Here is a 14,570-nt window from a genome sequence, read left to right as displayed (position 1 = left end):
CTTATCTACCTTTCATGGGTTTCGTTACTTTTCTCTTCTATTTTCATCGCAGGATATCCAGAGCGAGTCTTCTCACAATCATGGTTAGACTGCTCTCTTGAGTAGTCAATTAGAAATGATATTCCCCATCTTGATTATACCGCTCAAACATTTTACAGCCATATAGGCAATGACGTAACAGACGCGCGAATTCACCAAGCTTTGAGTTCCACGTTCTCTTCGACTTTCTTGACATCTGTACTCGAGTATACAACCACTTACCAGTGCTCTGATCATTCTCCGCCCGTCTGCATATCAGCCAAAATGACATCCCAAGCAGCATTGCCATTCACCTTGACGCCGCCAACACCAGAATGCAATGTCGAAGTCCGCCCATCCCCAACTGCGGGTAATGGACTTTTCGCGACCAAGGACATACCAGCTGGCTCTACGGTCCTACTCAAAGCGCGTCCCTTGATCGGTGAACTAGATTTGCCGCGTCTGCAGGATAGTTGCCAAAACTGTTTCATGTGGGCATATAAGGCCGCCAAAGGATGTGCTGTACACGCCACGCAGGGCAATAAGGAGCCTGGATGTCATGGTTGTGAAAATGAGGGAGGCAATCCTGGTGTCAAGGCTTGCACCGGCTGTAAGAAGGTGAAATATTGCAGTAAAGTATGTTTTTATGTTCTTTATGTTTCTCCCAGTCCAGAGCCGTAGGATTTCCTTTTCTTGCGTCCTAAGAGTCATGCTCATGCAAATCGCCTCCCATGTAGACTTGCCAGAAGCAGGCTTGGACAAGATATCACAAACACGAATGCAAGCTCTTGAAGGACCCGAATCTTCCACCCCTTCCCAGCTCTGTACGAGCGGCACTGCAGTTGGCATGCCTCATGAAGAGCGACGCTGTATCCGAGGAAGAAAAGGTAGGTATACGCCGACTCCAAGCTCATAGTGCATCGACAATCAAGCAACTCCAAGCACTTGAGCAATACAAAGTGACAGTGGCCTCGGCAAGAGATCTTTTTGCACGCATCAGCCCTGACAACTCGAGTGCTTCTGAGATACAGGAATTTGTTGGAAAGGTACGTTTGTCGTCGAGTCAATGAAAACCACACGCTAAAACAATCAGATCCTCCGCAACTCGTTGACACTCACTACACCTACGTTGGATCCTTTGGGTATTGCTCTAGATCCGATAGCATGCTCAGCGAACCATTCCTGCGAGCCAAACGCAAGTGTCCTCTTCGATGTCCCCAGACTTATGATGCGCTCTTTAGCACCTATCAAGAAAGGCGAGGAGGTTTTCATCTCCTACATCGATCACACCGAGTCCTTCTATCGCCGACGAGCTCAATTGCAATTGCGATACTGCTTCAAGTGCGAATGCTCGAAATGCCGACTTGGCTCTGATCAAAGAGAAGACCAATGGGCACAGCCGCCAGAAAATCTCGCCGACAAATGGTCCACTCTTGCTAAGCCCATGGACCGTGTTGAAAAGTTCTCCAAAGACCCTGCGAATTATGTTGGTGAAGGCCAAGCTGAATGGAACTTGTCCGTCATACAAGGCAAGGCCTATCAAGACTACGAAAAAGCACGAAGCTACACGAACAGCGCGCTTGCCATTCCAGCTCTTGAGACTGTCATGCGCACCTGTCATCAAACCGGGATGTGGCCAATCACTAGACAACCATATGCAAACTCACGCGTGGACATCTCCTCGCATATGCTAGACGAAGGTCGAGTTGGCCTTGCGCTTTTTCAGATGGCCAAAACATACTTTCTCATCGACCCTGTCCTGTACCCACAAGACTTCCATCCTGTCAGAGTGGTCCACACCTGGGGTCTAGCAAAGACTCTAGTAATGGCTTATTCCTCGCCCAACGATCCTACTCAAGCTGTAGATCCAGGTGTAGAAGAGCTCTTCGAAAGAGGCTTCGACTTCGTGGTCCCCATCTGGAGAATTCTGAAGAAGTTGAGCCAGGATGTGCTTAAAAGTCACGGATCAGGAAGTAACATGACGTTCATGGTGCACGCAATTACTCAACAGGTCAGAGATGGGATTGGCATGGACAATCTACATCAAATTGAACAGGATCCACTGAAAATGTGGAAGGAGTTTGAAAAGTGGGCTTATTTCTTGCAGTATTAGTTGCAAGGAAGGTGGGAAGAGCGTTCATTCATCTTCGATGATGCCAAATTTGGATTGAGAAACAGTGTTGAACAGCTTCCTGTTTGGAAAGTGCCAGTCCACGAGCTTCCAGCTTCCACGTGCTACCGTTGACAATACTCACGAGGAAGCCGCGACCTCCTCTTCAGTCCAAACAACTTTGCGTCTCCGTCTCACTTGCCACCAACTCCTCCTTCGCACTTCATACTACACTCCATACTCGACTTTCACCATCGTCTACATTCCTCTCATCCTCTTCTGCATATTACAAACCCCAATACCAGAACCGCTATCACGTCAACCATTGCGCCAACATTCTTCTTCACAACACTTACGCCTCTCTATCCACTCTCACTACTACTGCTCTTATCCACCATCATCTTCCTTCACGCCGTTCATCATGGCAAAGCGCAAGGCCAAAGCCAAGGCTGCTCCAAGTGTGTCTTGGCCTTCTCATCTGCAGCCAGTACATCTTGTTAATTTGTTTTCAGTTGCAAAGTCACAAGCCAAGACCGCTGGCGAAATCACTCCTGTCGACAACACCAATGATATTGACAACACCAATGATATTGACAACACCAATGCTGTCGACATCGTTCAGCAGCATGATGAAGAAACACCCAAATCACCACCGAAGATCCTCCTTACCGATCTACCCTTGGAACTCCTCTTCATGATCCTCGACTGCCTCATTCCCGATCCTTCATACCCGTATGCGGGCTACCCTCTCCTGCGCGAAAATCAAACAGGCATTCGTAGAGCTCTCGTCGCCCTCCAACATCCACTACTGTTCACATGCTCATCACTTCGTCTCTCTCTACTTCCCTACTTCTACTCGACTTCTCAGTTCTACGCAATGATCGATATGAGACTGAAAGGTAGCAAGAGCGTTGCCGATGTCTTGACACTGCGACGACTCCAAGAGCGGCTTCCATGCAACCTAAGCACTGTGAGAGTGACCTTCAGACTCCACCATCTGACAACCAAGGGACTCAACTGGTCAGCCTTCACCGAATTAGGCTTAATACTGTACGAAGGGTATCAGAGCGAAAAGTGCAAGTCTGAGAAGAAGATCGAGATTGTGTCTCCACGATGGCAGCTACAGTGTGCTGACTCCATCAACTACTACTCTCGACCTCCGTCTAATTTCAGGCTCAACACAGATCTGCAAGCGCTACTAGATGGCATAAACCGCCAGGCTTTTGCAGCACTCGATTCTGCAAAAGACTCACAGGCTTTCAACACCCGACTGGAGAAGTGGTTGAAGGAGGATCAGGACACAGAAGATCCTACATACCGCATCAGAAACACACTAAGACGTTGTATGGGCAAAAGTGGAAATGGTGTCACAATTGAGATCAGAGGGGTCTACCGTGGTTTGTGAGGCAGCCAAAACGGGACTTCGTCAGAGCATACAGCTTACGAGGGCGCTCTCCTTTCTAAACGAGGTTGGCAGTATCGAGAATGCGCGGGGGAGAGATGGAACATGCGTGACTCTCATTTACTTCTCCATAGCTTTTGCTCATAGCCCTCCCAATATCACTCACTTCACACTTGCGGAACGTCGTCACTTGGGTAGCTCTAAAAATGCACAATCATTTTCCACATCAAAGCTTGGTCCAAAAAGACAACTTCAAATATTCGCCAAGTAGTTGCCTCCTGTGGACAACTTGCTCATGGTCAAAGTATCGTGCATTTCGTTGCGTGGAAGTTGTTTGCCAACAATGCATAGAAAACAAGAAGCAAAATTGAATTTCGGAACATCTGGAAGAATAGTGAACATATGTGCCCCATCGATTGAGGCAATTAAACTAGCTTCTTCCTTCGTAGCACTTCTGCTATTCTCGTGATATGGAAGTATTTTCAATGACCTGTGATTTCCATGAGTTAGCTCCTGCAGGTGAGTTTGCCATGATGCAGAGCTGAAAGAGCTTGAAGATATGATAAAAAGCAAAAGTCGTGTGTCGTGAATTCGTTATTATTGCATCATTTCGTCGTTGCCTCATGAACAGGCGACTAGAATGACTAGTATTTACCGTTGATAATCGAGTCTTCCATAGCCTTCTTGGTAAGCATTTCGAGCAAGTCGTCGTTGGCTTTCTTCTGAGCCTTCTTCTTGACGGCAGGGCTTTCTTCCTCTTCGTCGTCGTTGTCGTTGCTGGTCTGGGCTTTGAGACCTTTGGCCATGTTTAGGACTTGGTTCAGTCCTTTGTTTACGTTGTCTTCGTCTTCGTCGTCGGACTCTGGAGCCTTTTCTGGCAAAGGTGGAGACGGGACCTTCTTGACGAGCTTCTTCTTCGGGGCTGTCTTCTTTGGAGCGGTCTTCTTTTGCTTCGGTGGCTCTGGGGCTTCGTCATCTGTGATGGAGTTGTGCTTGCCGTCTTCGTCGTCACTGTCGAGGGTTTCCGGCAAGGGCGAAGGTTTGAGCCTCTTGGCAGTAGTCTTCTTCAGGACTGCCTTCTTGGGCTTTGGTTTATCCTCGACTTCCTCGGCTGTGGAGGAGTTGCGCTTGCGCTTTTTGTTTGTAGGCTTTTTGATGGCAGGAGGGCTTTCAGAGCGATCTTCAGCTTCTTCGTCAGCGGTCTGCTCGATAGACTCCTTGATGGTATCAGGCTGGATATCTTCTTCTTCATCCTGCTCTTCTTCTGCCTCTTCGGCTCTGATCTTCCTTCTTGCATACATCAAGGCAATACCGAGGAGATTCTGACCCCATCTATCTCTTGATGTCCTCTTTGCTGCTGCTGCACTGTAGCCAATCCCCCAGATGCGGTCTTTGGGAGAAGCCTCAACCAGATCTCTGTCTCCAGTCTCGAGCAGCACCTTCTTGAGCTTCTCGTTTTGGGAGAACTTGAGGTAGCTGCCACGCTTCACGACGCCGAGTCGAGCTGGGTTCCAGACGGCATCAGAGAATCCCTCGATCTCACGGCCTATATCCTTCTGAGTCTTTGGAGAAGTTGCGCTCAAGATCTTGGCCGCGATATGAGGGCTGTCGAACACCTGGGCTTTGCCGTACCTGGAACCAGTTAGCACTTGAGTCAAACACCATCCCGTGGCTTTTATTGTGTCGTACGGACTTTTTACTTACATCATGTATTGCTCTGCGCAGTCGAACGTCACGTCCGGATACTTGGGATCGGTAAAGTCGCACTTGTGCCATTGCGAGAAGATTCCATAAGGACGTGCCTTGTCGCCGTGGAAGAAGACTGGCTCATCGTCGTTGGCAACATGGTTCTGTTTGGAGGGTGCCATGATACCGACTCAACGATGCTACTCTGTGGTAAGATGGCGTAGCTGGATGCGTTCGTTCGCTGGGAACGTAGGTTGAGCTGATGTCGGTTGAGCTGCGAAGGGAAGGTAGTCGTGAGCGGAGGAGGAAGTTATAGTCGTGGGATCGGGTAGATGAAAGTGGAATTGATAGATACGTAAGCAAAAAAACCAATGGGTGTTACTTGAGTAGAAGAGCCTGAGCACTTCACTGCTTTTGAGGTGTGGTAGCAAACAAGGAACAACTTGAGCTGAGGTAAGAGTACGGATGAACGGACGGAAGGAAGGAAGGAAGGAGTGCATGCCAATGGTCGCACACGGGAACAACTCTCATCATTTCCAGTAGGTTATATGATCTTCACATGTAAGATTTTGATTGCGTCGATGGGTACTTCACGCTCACTCCACAGAGGCATGGCATGGCCGGGCCGTCAAATATGCAATGCATTTTTACAGGATAATTACCTCCCTCGACGAGTATGATGACAGAATCCGACAACTGAGCGATGACGAGCGCTGAGACTGATTATGATTTATGTTGTGTGACGGGCACAGATGCAGTGAGCAGCGTGTGGAGGAAGTCGCAATGGTATTGTGGCCCGTGCACCGTCCTGAAGATGTAGCTCGAGATTCATCCATCGTTTTCGCGCTCTCGTATATCATACATCAACCTTCTCGAATCGCGTACCACTCGACTCCTCATCTAGACGTATCACTGCAGCGATTCGGTCTCTCTGCTCAAACAATCCTTCCGACACCGCGACACACATAGCGCTACACCCACATCTGCATCTCGCAGCCACAAACCATGGACTACCAAGTACGTCGCCATCCCTTCCACCCTTAAAACCACCACTAACATACCTCCCAGAACCGCGCAGGCTCCAAATTCGGAGGCGGTGGTGTCGCCTCAGCCAGCGCAACAAACGCCGACCGTCGCGAACGTCTCCGCAAACTCGCCCTCGAAACCATCGACCTGGACAAAGACCCCTACATTTTCAAAAACCACGTCGGCAGCTTCGAATGTCGACTCTGTTTGACCGTACACCAAAACGACGGCTCCTATCTCGCACATACCCAAGGACGCAAGCATCAGACAAACTTGGCCAGACGTGCGGCCAGAGAAGCGCAGTTGGGTAAAGATAGAGATCAGAATTTGAGTGGGTTGAGTCAGGTGCAGGTCAAGAGGAATGTTGTCAAGATTGGTAGACCGGGGTACAAAATCACAAAGACCAGGGATCCCTTGACGAGGCAGTTGGGTTTGCTGTTTCAGCTGCAGTACCCGGAGATCTCGCAAGATGTCCAGCCCAGAGTCAGATTCATGTCGGCCTTTGAGCAAAAGGTGGAAGACCCCGACAAGCAGTTCCAGTACCTGTTGGTCGCTGCGGAACCCTACGAGACATGTTCTTTCAAGCTCCAGGCTCGTGAGATCGATCGTTCAGAGGGCAAGTACTGGACTTGGTTTGACGAGGACAACAAGGAGTTCTGGGTCCAAGTCACTTTCAAGACCGAGAGAGAGGAGAGATACAGCGGCGTCCCTGGTCTAGCTCCCAGACGCTAATGCATTCATGCCACAAATCACACAATTGATCATTTCACATAGCGATGGAGTTTGGGCGTATTGGAGAGATCGAAAGAAGGGATATCACGCGTAAAGGGGGTATTACGACTGGCTGAGCTGGAAAACTTGTATCATCATGAGAAACAGCACAAAAAAGGAACAAGAAAAGAAATAAAAAGAATCCCTCCCCAAAACAATGACATCGTGTTGCCTCCCCTATTTCCCTTCCTAGCAATCATTCTTTCCGCGTCGGCGATGTGGATGCCCGAGGCGTCGGATCAGGATCGGGGTCGCTCGTGTAATGCGGCCGTGGCGTCCTGTCCTTGTCGACAACGTTGTGACCACCTCGCGGCACGAAAAATTCTGGCGGAGTCAATGTGGCTCCCTCCTCTTCAATCGCCGCTTCCTCGTTTCCTGTAAGTGATGCTGTCGCTTTGAGGTTCTGCGTCGCCATGACCTCCTCGTTCGACACCACGCTCCCCTGGCTGTTTGTGCGCAACATCTCAGTTCCTAGCTTTGATGCTCCTCGTGTCTTAGACTTGGGCGATCGTGCTCTGATCTGAGCGTTGCCCAGCTCTTCGTCTTCGTCATCTCCAGATTCGGCACACTCGTGCCTTCCCATTTCGATGGACTTCTTCCTCGCCTCTATCGACTCTGACGATGGTTGTTTCCGTGGCGACACCTCACGCCCGCTCTCTAGTTTAGCTGGCGCAGAGGTCTGTTCTGTCAACGCCGGCATCCTAATTTCTGGCGATGGTTTCGTTCTTGCATGCACCACTTCCTCTGGGCTTATACCTAGTCCGCCAAATTGGCGTTCAAGATCTGCTTCTTGCCAATCATTGGTATGTCTGCTGATAATGACAGGTATTGAGTCGTATGGACTGTCCGTTTCGGGTATTGAACTTGATCCTATCGAGTCTTCTCTGCTTGATCCCCGGAAGCTGTTGCTGAGCATGCCATAACCAGATATCGAACTTGTGGTCGGGCTTTCTTCGGTCAGAGGCGACTCTCTGCGCAGACTCGAGGACGGCATCAAGGGTAGCTGAGCCGGTGTCCATCCTGGCGGAGGAGGCTTCCATTGGCACAGTCGACTCATGACTTCGGTCAGCTTGGCTGTGTCGGGAGGCTTCTCGATCAGTGCATCAAAGTAGTGCGGTGCTTGCAAATCCTTGAGATACCCAGTCACCGCAACAATTGGTGTATGCGAGTTTGCGTTCTTTGTGTCTCGGATCATGCGTGCTACGTCTGCTCCATTGATTTGTGGTAACTTGAACTCCATCATGATGATGTCGAACTTGACTTCACTCATAGCATAACGCATCGCTTCAGAACCATCCTGTACCGAAATGGTGCGGCAGCGGAGCTTTTCAAGGAGCCGCTCCATCACGAGTCGTGACACGGGGTGATCCTCACAGATCAGGACGTCTAGTGGTCGGAACGCAGGTCCTTCGGCCAAAGTGATTTGAGAAAGTCTGCGCGTGCTCTGTCTCCTGCGCTGTACTCGCAATAAAGCCTTTGCCCGTTGATCTTCATTGTCCGAAGAGGATGGCGAGGCATCGAATGCCATACTTCTCCGCTTGTGCTGAGAGAGCGGTCCAGGAGGCATGTCATCATCTTGAGATCCTATCGTGTGTGAGCGTTGTCGCGGAGACGAGATGCTGCTACGTCTTCCGTTTGGCAGAGAAGACTTCTCTGGCATGTAGCTTTGTTGGCCATTCAGGCTCTTCGGTATTTTGATGGGAGACGAAGCTGCAGACAAGGATTTGAAACCGGCTGGTAAGTTAGGAGCATCCAGTAGATTACTGCTCGTTTGCAGACTGCTGATTTGCTGAGCCAACGATGAAGATGTTGAAGTTTTCCTCCGTTCATGGTGGCCACCCGCACTAAAGGATACCAGCAATGGTGACGAGGGTTGGGAACCTCTGCTTGGTGATGAATTGGTCTTGCTCAATAGCGAAGGTGAAGCGGGTCTATTGTTCCCCTTGTTCGATGATAGCGTGCGCTTCAACGGTGCGGGTCCTACTGGACTTGATTCCACAGAAGCAGAGGGCGAGACGACAACCGGCGAGGGAGATATGAGACCTTGAGCAATCTTGCTCTGAGCTTGCATTGCCTCGGCACGTAGCTTCTGGATAACATCTTTGTTCGCTTTTTCCAGGACGGGGAGGTTCTTGAACTGGAAATTTCCGAAGTCATCCGCGGCAACTGGCTCGCTGAGTCTTCGGCTGCGACCGTCTCTAACGTGGGGAGGTATGTGTAGCGGCATGAGTCCTCGTTTGATCGAGTTGACCTGGTTTCTAACCCTGGACAAGGCATCGTGTGGCCGTTCAGGATAGTCAGCACCAGGCGTGTTAGCTGGTGATGAAACTTGATCCTCAAACTCGGCTCTAAAATTCTGCAACGTCGCTCCTCTGGAGTCGAAGTATTCAGTGTCTTCCGGGTTTGCTGGTGCGGGGATGAAAGACGCCTCCTCTTCCCGAAGCGTGTCCCACTCAACGTCCGCAAACCATGGGTGTGCTCTGATCTCGTCTCCACCATTGGCGAACTTCTCGTCATTGTTGGACCCCAATCTATCCTTAGGGTCCAAGCACATGAGTCTGTTCATAAGATCCTTGGCTTCTGGAGTCACGGGACAATCCTCATCATCAGGCCAGTGAATGTTGCGATCCAAGATATTCTGGAATACCTGCTCGGGAGAGTCGGCATGGAAAGGCGGGTAGCCGTACAGGCACTCGAAGAGGATACAGCCCAAGGACCACCAATCACTCATCTCGTCTTGTCCACTGCCGTTGATAGTCTCCGGTGCGAGGTAGTCTGGTGTACCGACAAATCTTCGCGAGCTGTCGTCTGGGTCAAACAAAGCCATCGGTGGGGGCAGCATGCCGGATTGTCCAGGAGGAGTGCCTAGACCACTCATATGGCTCATAACAGGTTGCAATGCATAAGGTTCTGGTGACTCTCCCTCGCTAGCGGTTTCCTCTTCGATCGGGGTTCGTCTTTGATAGCTAGAAGGTTCATCAACGATAGAAAAGCGACGGAACATATTGGCCAGGGCATCGCTTTCCCCGCTGTCGCTACGATGACCAGACGTTCGCCTCGAAGGCTCACGAGAATCACCTTTTGTCAAGCTGAAGTAAGATGGCTGACCAAGCTCTCCGGCCAAGGCAGGAGTCAGGCCTGGAGTCGGTGCTGGAGACTGGCTACCATTGAAGTCGAATGAGGTAGAGCGAGATGATGCGATTGATGGCGCGCGCTTTCCCAGCTTGAGCAGATCGGGTGCATCGCTGGACTTGCTGTTTTGCATTCTCTTTTGGCGACCGATCAGTCCCATTCTGGAGAGGCCAAAGTCGGTCAGCTTCAAGTGGCCTTTCTGATCGATGAGCAGGTTGTCTGGCTTCAAGTCACGATGCACAATCTGCCTGTCGTGTAAGTGTTGAACTCCCAAAACAACTTCCGCCAGGTACTTCTTTGCCCAGTCCTCAGGCAATCCGCCCAAGGTCTTGACCAATGAAGCACAATCGCCTCCATTTAGATACTCCATGACGAGGTACAAGTAGTCTTTGCTGGCAAAAGTCCAGTAGAGTTTCGCGACGAAGTCACTCTCACCCTGCCACATCATGATTGCTCTTTCGGCTTTGACATTGGTGACTTGGTTCTTGGCAACCATGTCGGCCTTTTTAAGCACTTTGATGGCGTAATAGTCTCCTGTGACCTTCTTCTTGGCCAGATAGACACTGCCAAAAGCACCTTTGCTGATAGGCTTGATGATCTCGAAATCCTTGATGGATGTCTGCACCGCCCGGGGCTGCGGGTTGCTGTTTACAGCACTCAATCTTGGCGAAGACGGAGGTCGATATGATTCTGAGTACTGAGTCGCAGAAGATTGACGGCGATGATGGTGGTGGTGTAGTGACTGAGCTCGGATGATCGGAGATGTGAAATGATGATCATGTGAGAGTATCGGAGAGGTAAGTGGTGAGGGAACAGGCTCTCCGCCACTTGGTACCCGTGGCTTTGCTACTCGTAAAGGCGAAGAAGGTGCAATGCTTCGGGTTGGCGACTGCTGTCTGCTCGTGTTGGCCAAGCTGGGAAGCACAAGACTCCTTCGTTTGTGTTCACGCGTACTAGTGACCCGGCTGAGGCTTAGCTCGGGAGCTGGCGAGTCCGTCCGTACAGGCATAGATGCCAGTGAGGAACGAACGCTGCTATCGCTCTCTGCGCCTGCGTCGCTTTCCGGAGCTAGCATCGATGCCCTTTTCTGGTGAATCAAAGTACTGAGTGCACTACCATAGGAGCGTGGTGTTCTCGCACCGTGGGGGCTGTTCGAACGCGAGGATCCTCCTGTTGATGAAGCTCGTCGGTATGAGGAGGCTTCTGGAATATTTCTCAATGCCATAGTCATGGGTGATGGTGCGAGGGGTGATCCATACGGGTTGATCGTAAAGTCCTCCTGCATGCCTTCGGGCAAGCGCGGCATTGGTCCGTCTATGTCAGACATGGCATCTCCAATATTGCTGAATTTGTCTTGATCCTCAAGATCATCTTCCTCCTCGATCTCCGCATCAGTGGAGGAGGATTCGCTTGAGTCACTAATCTCTCCATTGGCAATACGCGTAGCTTTAGCCAAAGCCTCATCAATGCATTCTTGTACCAAAATGTGGAACTCAATGCGGAGGCGTTCGGAGTATTCCAGGATACGTCGATGGCGGAAGATGGCTTCGACTTTGGCTTTGCAGAAGCCTGAAGTATCTTCGGCAAGTAGTGCAAGGCCATGCTCGTTGTCCACGGTACTGGTGTTTGGAGGTTGCCATTGCAACACCTGTGATATTCTACCTTCAGATTGAGGAGACTGGGTTCTGATCTCGCCATCCTGAGAATTGTCTTTGACGGCTGGCGGACTGATCTCTAGAGCAGTATCGCAGAGATCCAGAACTAGCTCAACGATCCGAGCCAATGGACGCCGAACAGCAAAGGAGCGAGCTCGTTGATGATTCAAGCCTGATCTAGAAGAGCTCCTGGGCTTGAGTTGAGGACCAGCTGGTGATGCACGGCCAGATGATGGGCCAGAAGAAGGCTGGGAAGCAGGACCAATGGGATGTCCTTTGTAATCGCATAGTGGAGTGGGTAATGGAGAGCCTGAATCGTTTGCTCCAGGGCGAGAATGGCGTGTCTGGGCTTCCAAAGCATCTAAAACCTTGACAATGGCAGCACGGTGCTCGGTCAGGTTCTCTTGGGAGATCTGCACATCCATCTCAGCCTTGTGCTCCTGCATGCATAACTCGGTGTGCTTCTCAAACCACCAGGGGGTGATCTGACGTTCGCAAATGCGGCACAGTACTGGAGGCGGGGGAGGGTGATCAGCTGGGTCGTCACTGCCGATCTCGGCCAAATGGGTTAAGTACTGCGCCAAAACGTGAGCACCGATTCCCAGAGATTCAGCAAGAACGTCAGGGAGGTCTATGGTTATCTCACGATGGATTGCAGGCTTGACCATCCACATCGTCTGCGATATAGTCAGTGATGCTCTTGTATGTTCGTGGGCTTCGGCTCATACATGACTCTCTTCTCCGGTGGCTCTCTCGTATACCATTATACCTTGGGCTTCAAGGTTCACAAGATGCTCGTGATTGTCTTGGTCTTCAGAGCAGAAGTTGAGAGCTACAGGTTCGGCGTGGGGGCTCTCGATGGTGACTTCCGGACTTCCTCCAACGGGTAGTTGGTATGCAATTGCGAAGCGGATGATACGACTCTTTGTGTCATCCTTGCGCATAAGGGCAATTGCGTCAGTGAAAATATTCTTGTGGTCGACAATGATTTCAGACATGGTCTTGCCGACCATCGATTCGGGCTCGACTCCGCTGAGTTCCTTCCATGAGGGACTTGCCCAGCGAATGGATCCATCCAGATTCAGATCCATGATGGCGTTGAGAGACTGTTCGGCGGCTCTCTTGAGGTCTTCGCGTTCCTCTCTGATGTCCATGCTGACTGTTCTCTCCATTGTACCTCTGTACCCAGTGTCCTTTGTTCCAACGGCCTCCTCTTTCAAAGCCATGACGGCCGGGGGAGCCAGCATTGCAGGGTTTGGCGAATCGGCCATGATGTCGCTGTATGTGTGTGTGTAGTGAATTGAATTGAATCGTTGCAGAGCACCTGCCCGCCAGGGCAGCCCAGTTGAGGCTTCGCTAGATGTGCGATTCGACCATGACCATCGTGACCAGGGTCAAGATGGGGGCTCTTGCGCTTTTTGGTGGCTCTTCCACCAGCTGAAAGTCGCTATCGGGTCGATAAGAGAAGGTTCACAATATTCGGCGGCTGAAGTGAGAGCTGCGAAGAGCAAGTGCGAATTGAAGGCGGCCAGAAGAGGAATCCTTGGCTGCAAATCGATTGGTCGACGATGGCGTATATGGCCGACGAGGGCGATTGATCGAGGCGACGAATGTGTACGGCACAGTGAAATTGTTTTGGACGCTGCTGCAAGTTGGGAATGGCAATGGCGTGGACAACGAGGTCGAGTGATAATGACCAACCATTCACCTCATTCACCCTGCCCCGCTCCTCCCGTCCTGCTAGGCCCTTTTGGGCCGCTAAGCCTTTGTTTTATTCCGTAACTCCCTATCTCGTGACTCGTGACTTGCTACAGAATACGGCCATTTCACTCTTACGTAGCAGATAATAATAGTCGTCAAGCTGTATTTTCCTGTAGTAGTTCTTGTACAGTTGACAAGACTTCGCTCGCTCAACTCATGAAATCGCTGACACCCACTTTGCGACATTCAACAGTACTTCTTCTCGCTATCGATCAGCTTACCGACCCCAATCACGAATTCAAGGGTCTCCTGTGTACCGCTCCAAGGCATGTGCTGGTGCCGCACATCCTGTCCGCCGTTTGCAAGCCCATCAACTGCGTGCTTCGCAATGGAAATTGCAGCAAATCACTTACCGCTGCAAATCTCGTAACCTACAGCCGCACCTTGCAGCAGGCTGGACGCATGATTATGCAGCAACGCTTTCGGTTGCCCCGTCGAATACGCCGAGGCGCGAGGCGGCATCGGAAGGCAAGTAGTCCCGCGCCATGTATCCATGTCACCCTATCACCGGGTGGTGCGGCAGGATGCGTGGTACGCGTGCTACTGAAGTTACCTGGACGTCGGTGGCATGGAATCCGAGAATTTTCGTGGCCATGACTTTTTGCTGAGGGTATAACCCTGGCTGTGAACCTACTCACCACGCACACCTGTTCCTCTTGCTGAATTCTTCCATTCTATACATCATTGAACCATGAGTAGCCATGTTAAAATACTTCATGCTCAAACGTGGTAAATGTCTCATGCCGTCGTGGTCCTGGACAGCTAACAAGATAATCACTTGATTCGCTTCAACACATCCACTAAATGCAACCCTTTCCCGGTGCTGGATCTTGTCACATCAACTCTCGTGCTGCAGCGATACACACCGAATAATCTGTCCGAATGCACGGTACTTTTTGGTAGGACAGCTTCGTCCACAGAAAGCGACTCTCTAAAGCTCTTTCTTCGTACCTAGCACTGACTTCAAGAATCATTGTGCATCTCTACAGCCTCACGTGTAAGGAAGTTT

At 50.8% G+C, this 14,570-nt stretch overlaps 5 protein-coding genes across 5 annotated transcripts; 3 read left to right on the top strand and 2 right to left on the bottom strand.

Moving 5' to 3' along the window:
* Positions 1 to 303: 303 nt before the first annotated feature.
* Positions 304 to 2,131, top strand: M438DRAFT_272295 (SET domain-containing protein; the record flags this gene model as incomplete). Its single annotated transcript, XM_029900553.1, has 3 exons — positions 304 to 654; positions 756 to 1,064; positions 1,112 to 2,131. 3 exons carry the CDS (start codon positions 304 to 306, stop codon positions 2,129 to 2,131), a joined length of 1,680 nt encoding a protein of 559 aa, XP_029761041.1.
* Positions 2,132 to 2,549: 418 nt separating this feature from the next.
* M438DRAFT_334705 (uncharacterized protein) lies at positions 2,550 to 3,533 on the top strand (the record flags this gene model as incomplete). The annotated part of the gene is made up of 2 exons (XM_029903740.1): positions 2,550 to 2,586; positions 2,641 to 3,533. The coding sequence occupies 2 exons, from the start codon at positions 2,550 to 2,552 to the stop codon at positions 3,531 to 3,533; spliced, it is 930 nt and encodes a 309-aa protein (XP_029761040.1).
* Positions 3,534 to 4,792: 1,259 nt separating this feature from the next.
* Positions 4,793 to 5,398, bottom strand: M438DRAFT_317762 (DUF1768-domain-containing protein; the record flags this gene model as incomplete). Its single annotated transcript, XM_029902760.1, has 2 exons — positions 4,793 to 5,162; positions 5,235 to 5,398. Coding segments are annotated over 2 exons (534 nt in total), but the record flags the coding sequence as incomplete, so codon positions are not given.
* Positions 5,399 to 6,221: 823 nt separating this feature from the next.
* M438DRAFT_334703 (putative splicing factor 3a subunit 2) lies at positions 6,222 to 6,974 on the top strand (the record flags this gene model as incomplete). Its single annotated transcript, XM_029903739.1, has 2 exons — positions 6,222 to 6,233; positions 6,285 to 6,974. 2 exons carry the CDS (start codon positions 6,222 to 6,224, stop codon positions 6,972 to 6,974), a joined length of 702 nt encoding a protein of 233 aa, XP_029761038.1.
* Positions 6,975 to 7,209: 235 nt separating this feature from the next.
* On the bottom strand, positions 7,210 to 13,071 carry M438DRAFT_334702 (uncharacterized protein; the record flags this gene model as incomplete). The annotated part of the gene is made up of 2 exons (XM_029903738.1): positions 7,210 to 12,477; positions 12,529 to 13,071. 2 exons carry the CDS (start codon positions 13,069 to 13,071, stop codon positions 7,210 to 7,212), a joined length of 5,811 nt encoding a protein of 1,936 aa, XP_029761037.1.
* Positions 13,072 to 14,570: the final 1,499 nt, after the last annotated feature.

The sequence above is a fragment of the Aureobasidium pullulans genome (assembly GCF_000721785.1).
Source record: "Aureobasidium pullulans EXF-150 unplaced genomic scaffold scaffold_8, whole genome shotgun sequence".
NCBI classification, from domain to species: Eukaryota; Fungi; Ascomycota; class Dothideomycetes; order Dothideales; family Saccotheciaceae; genus Aureobasidium; species Aureobasidium pullulans.
The sequence above is the reverse complement of the archived record's forward strand: the minus strand, read 5'-3'. Positions and strand labels throughout refer to the sequence as shown.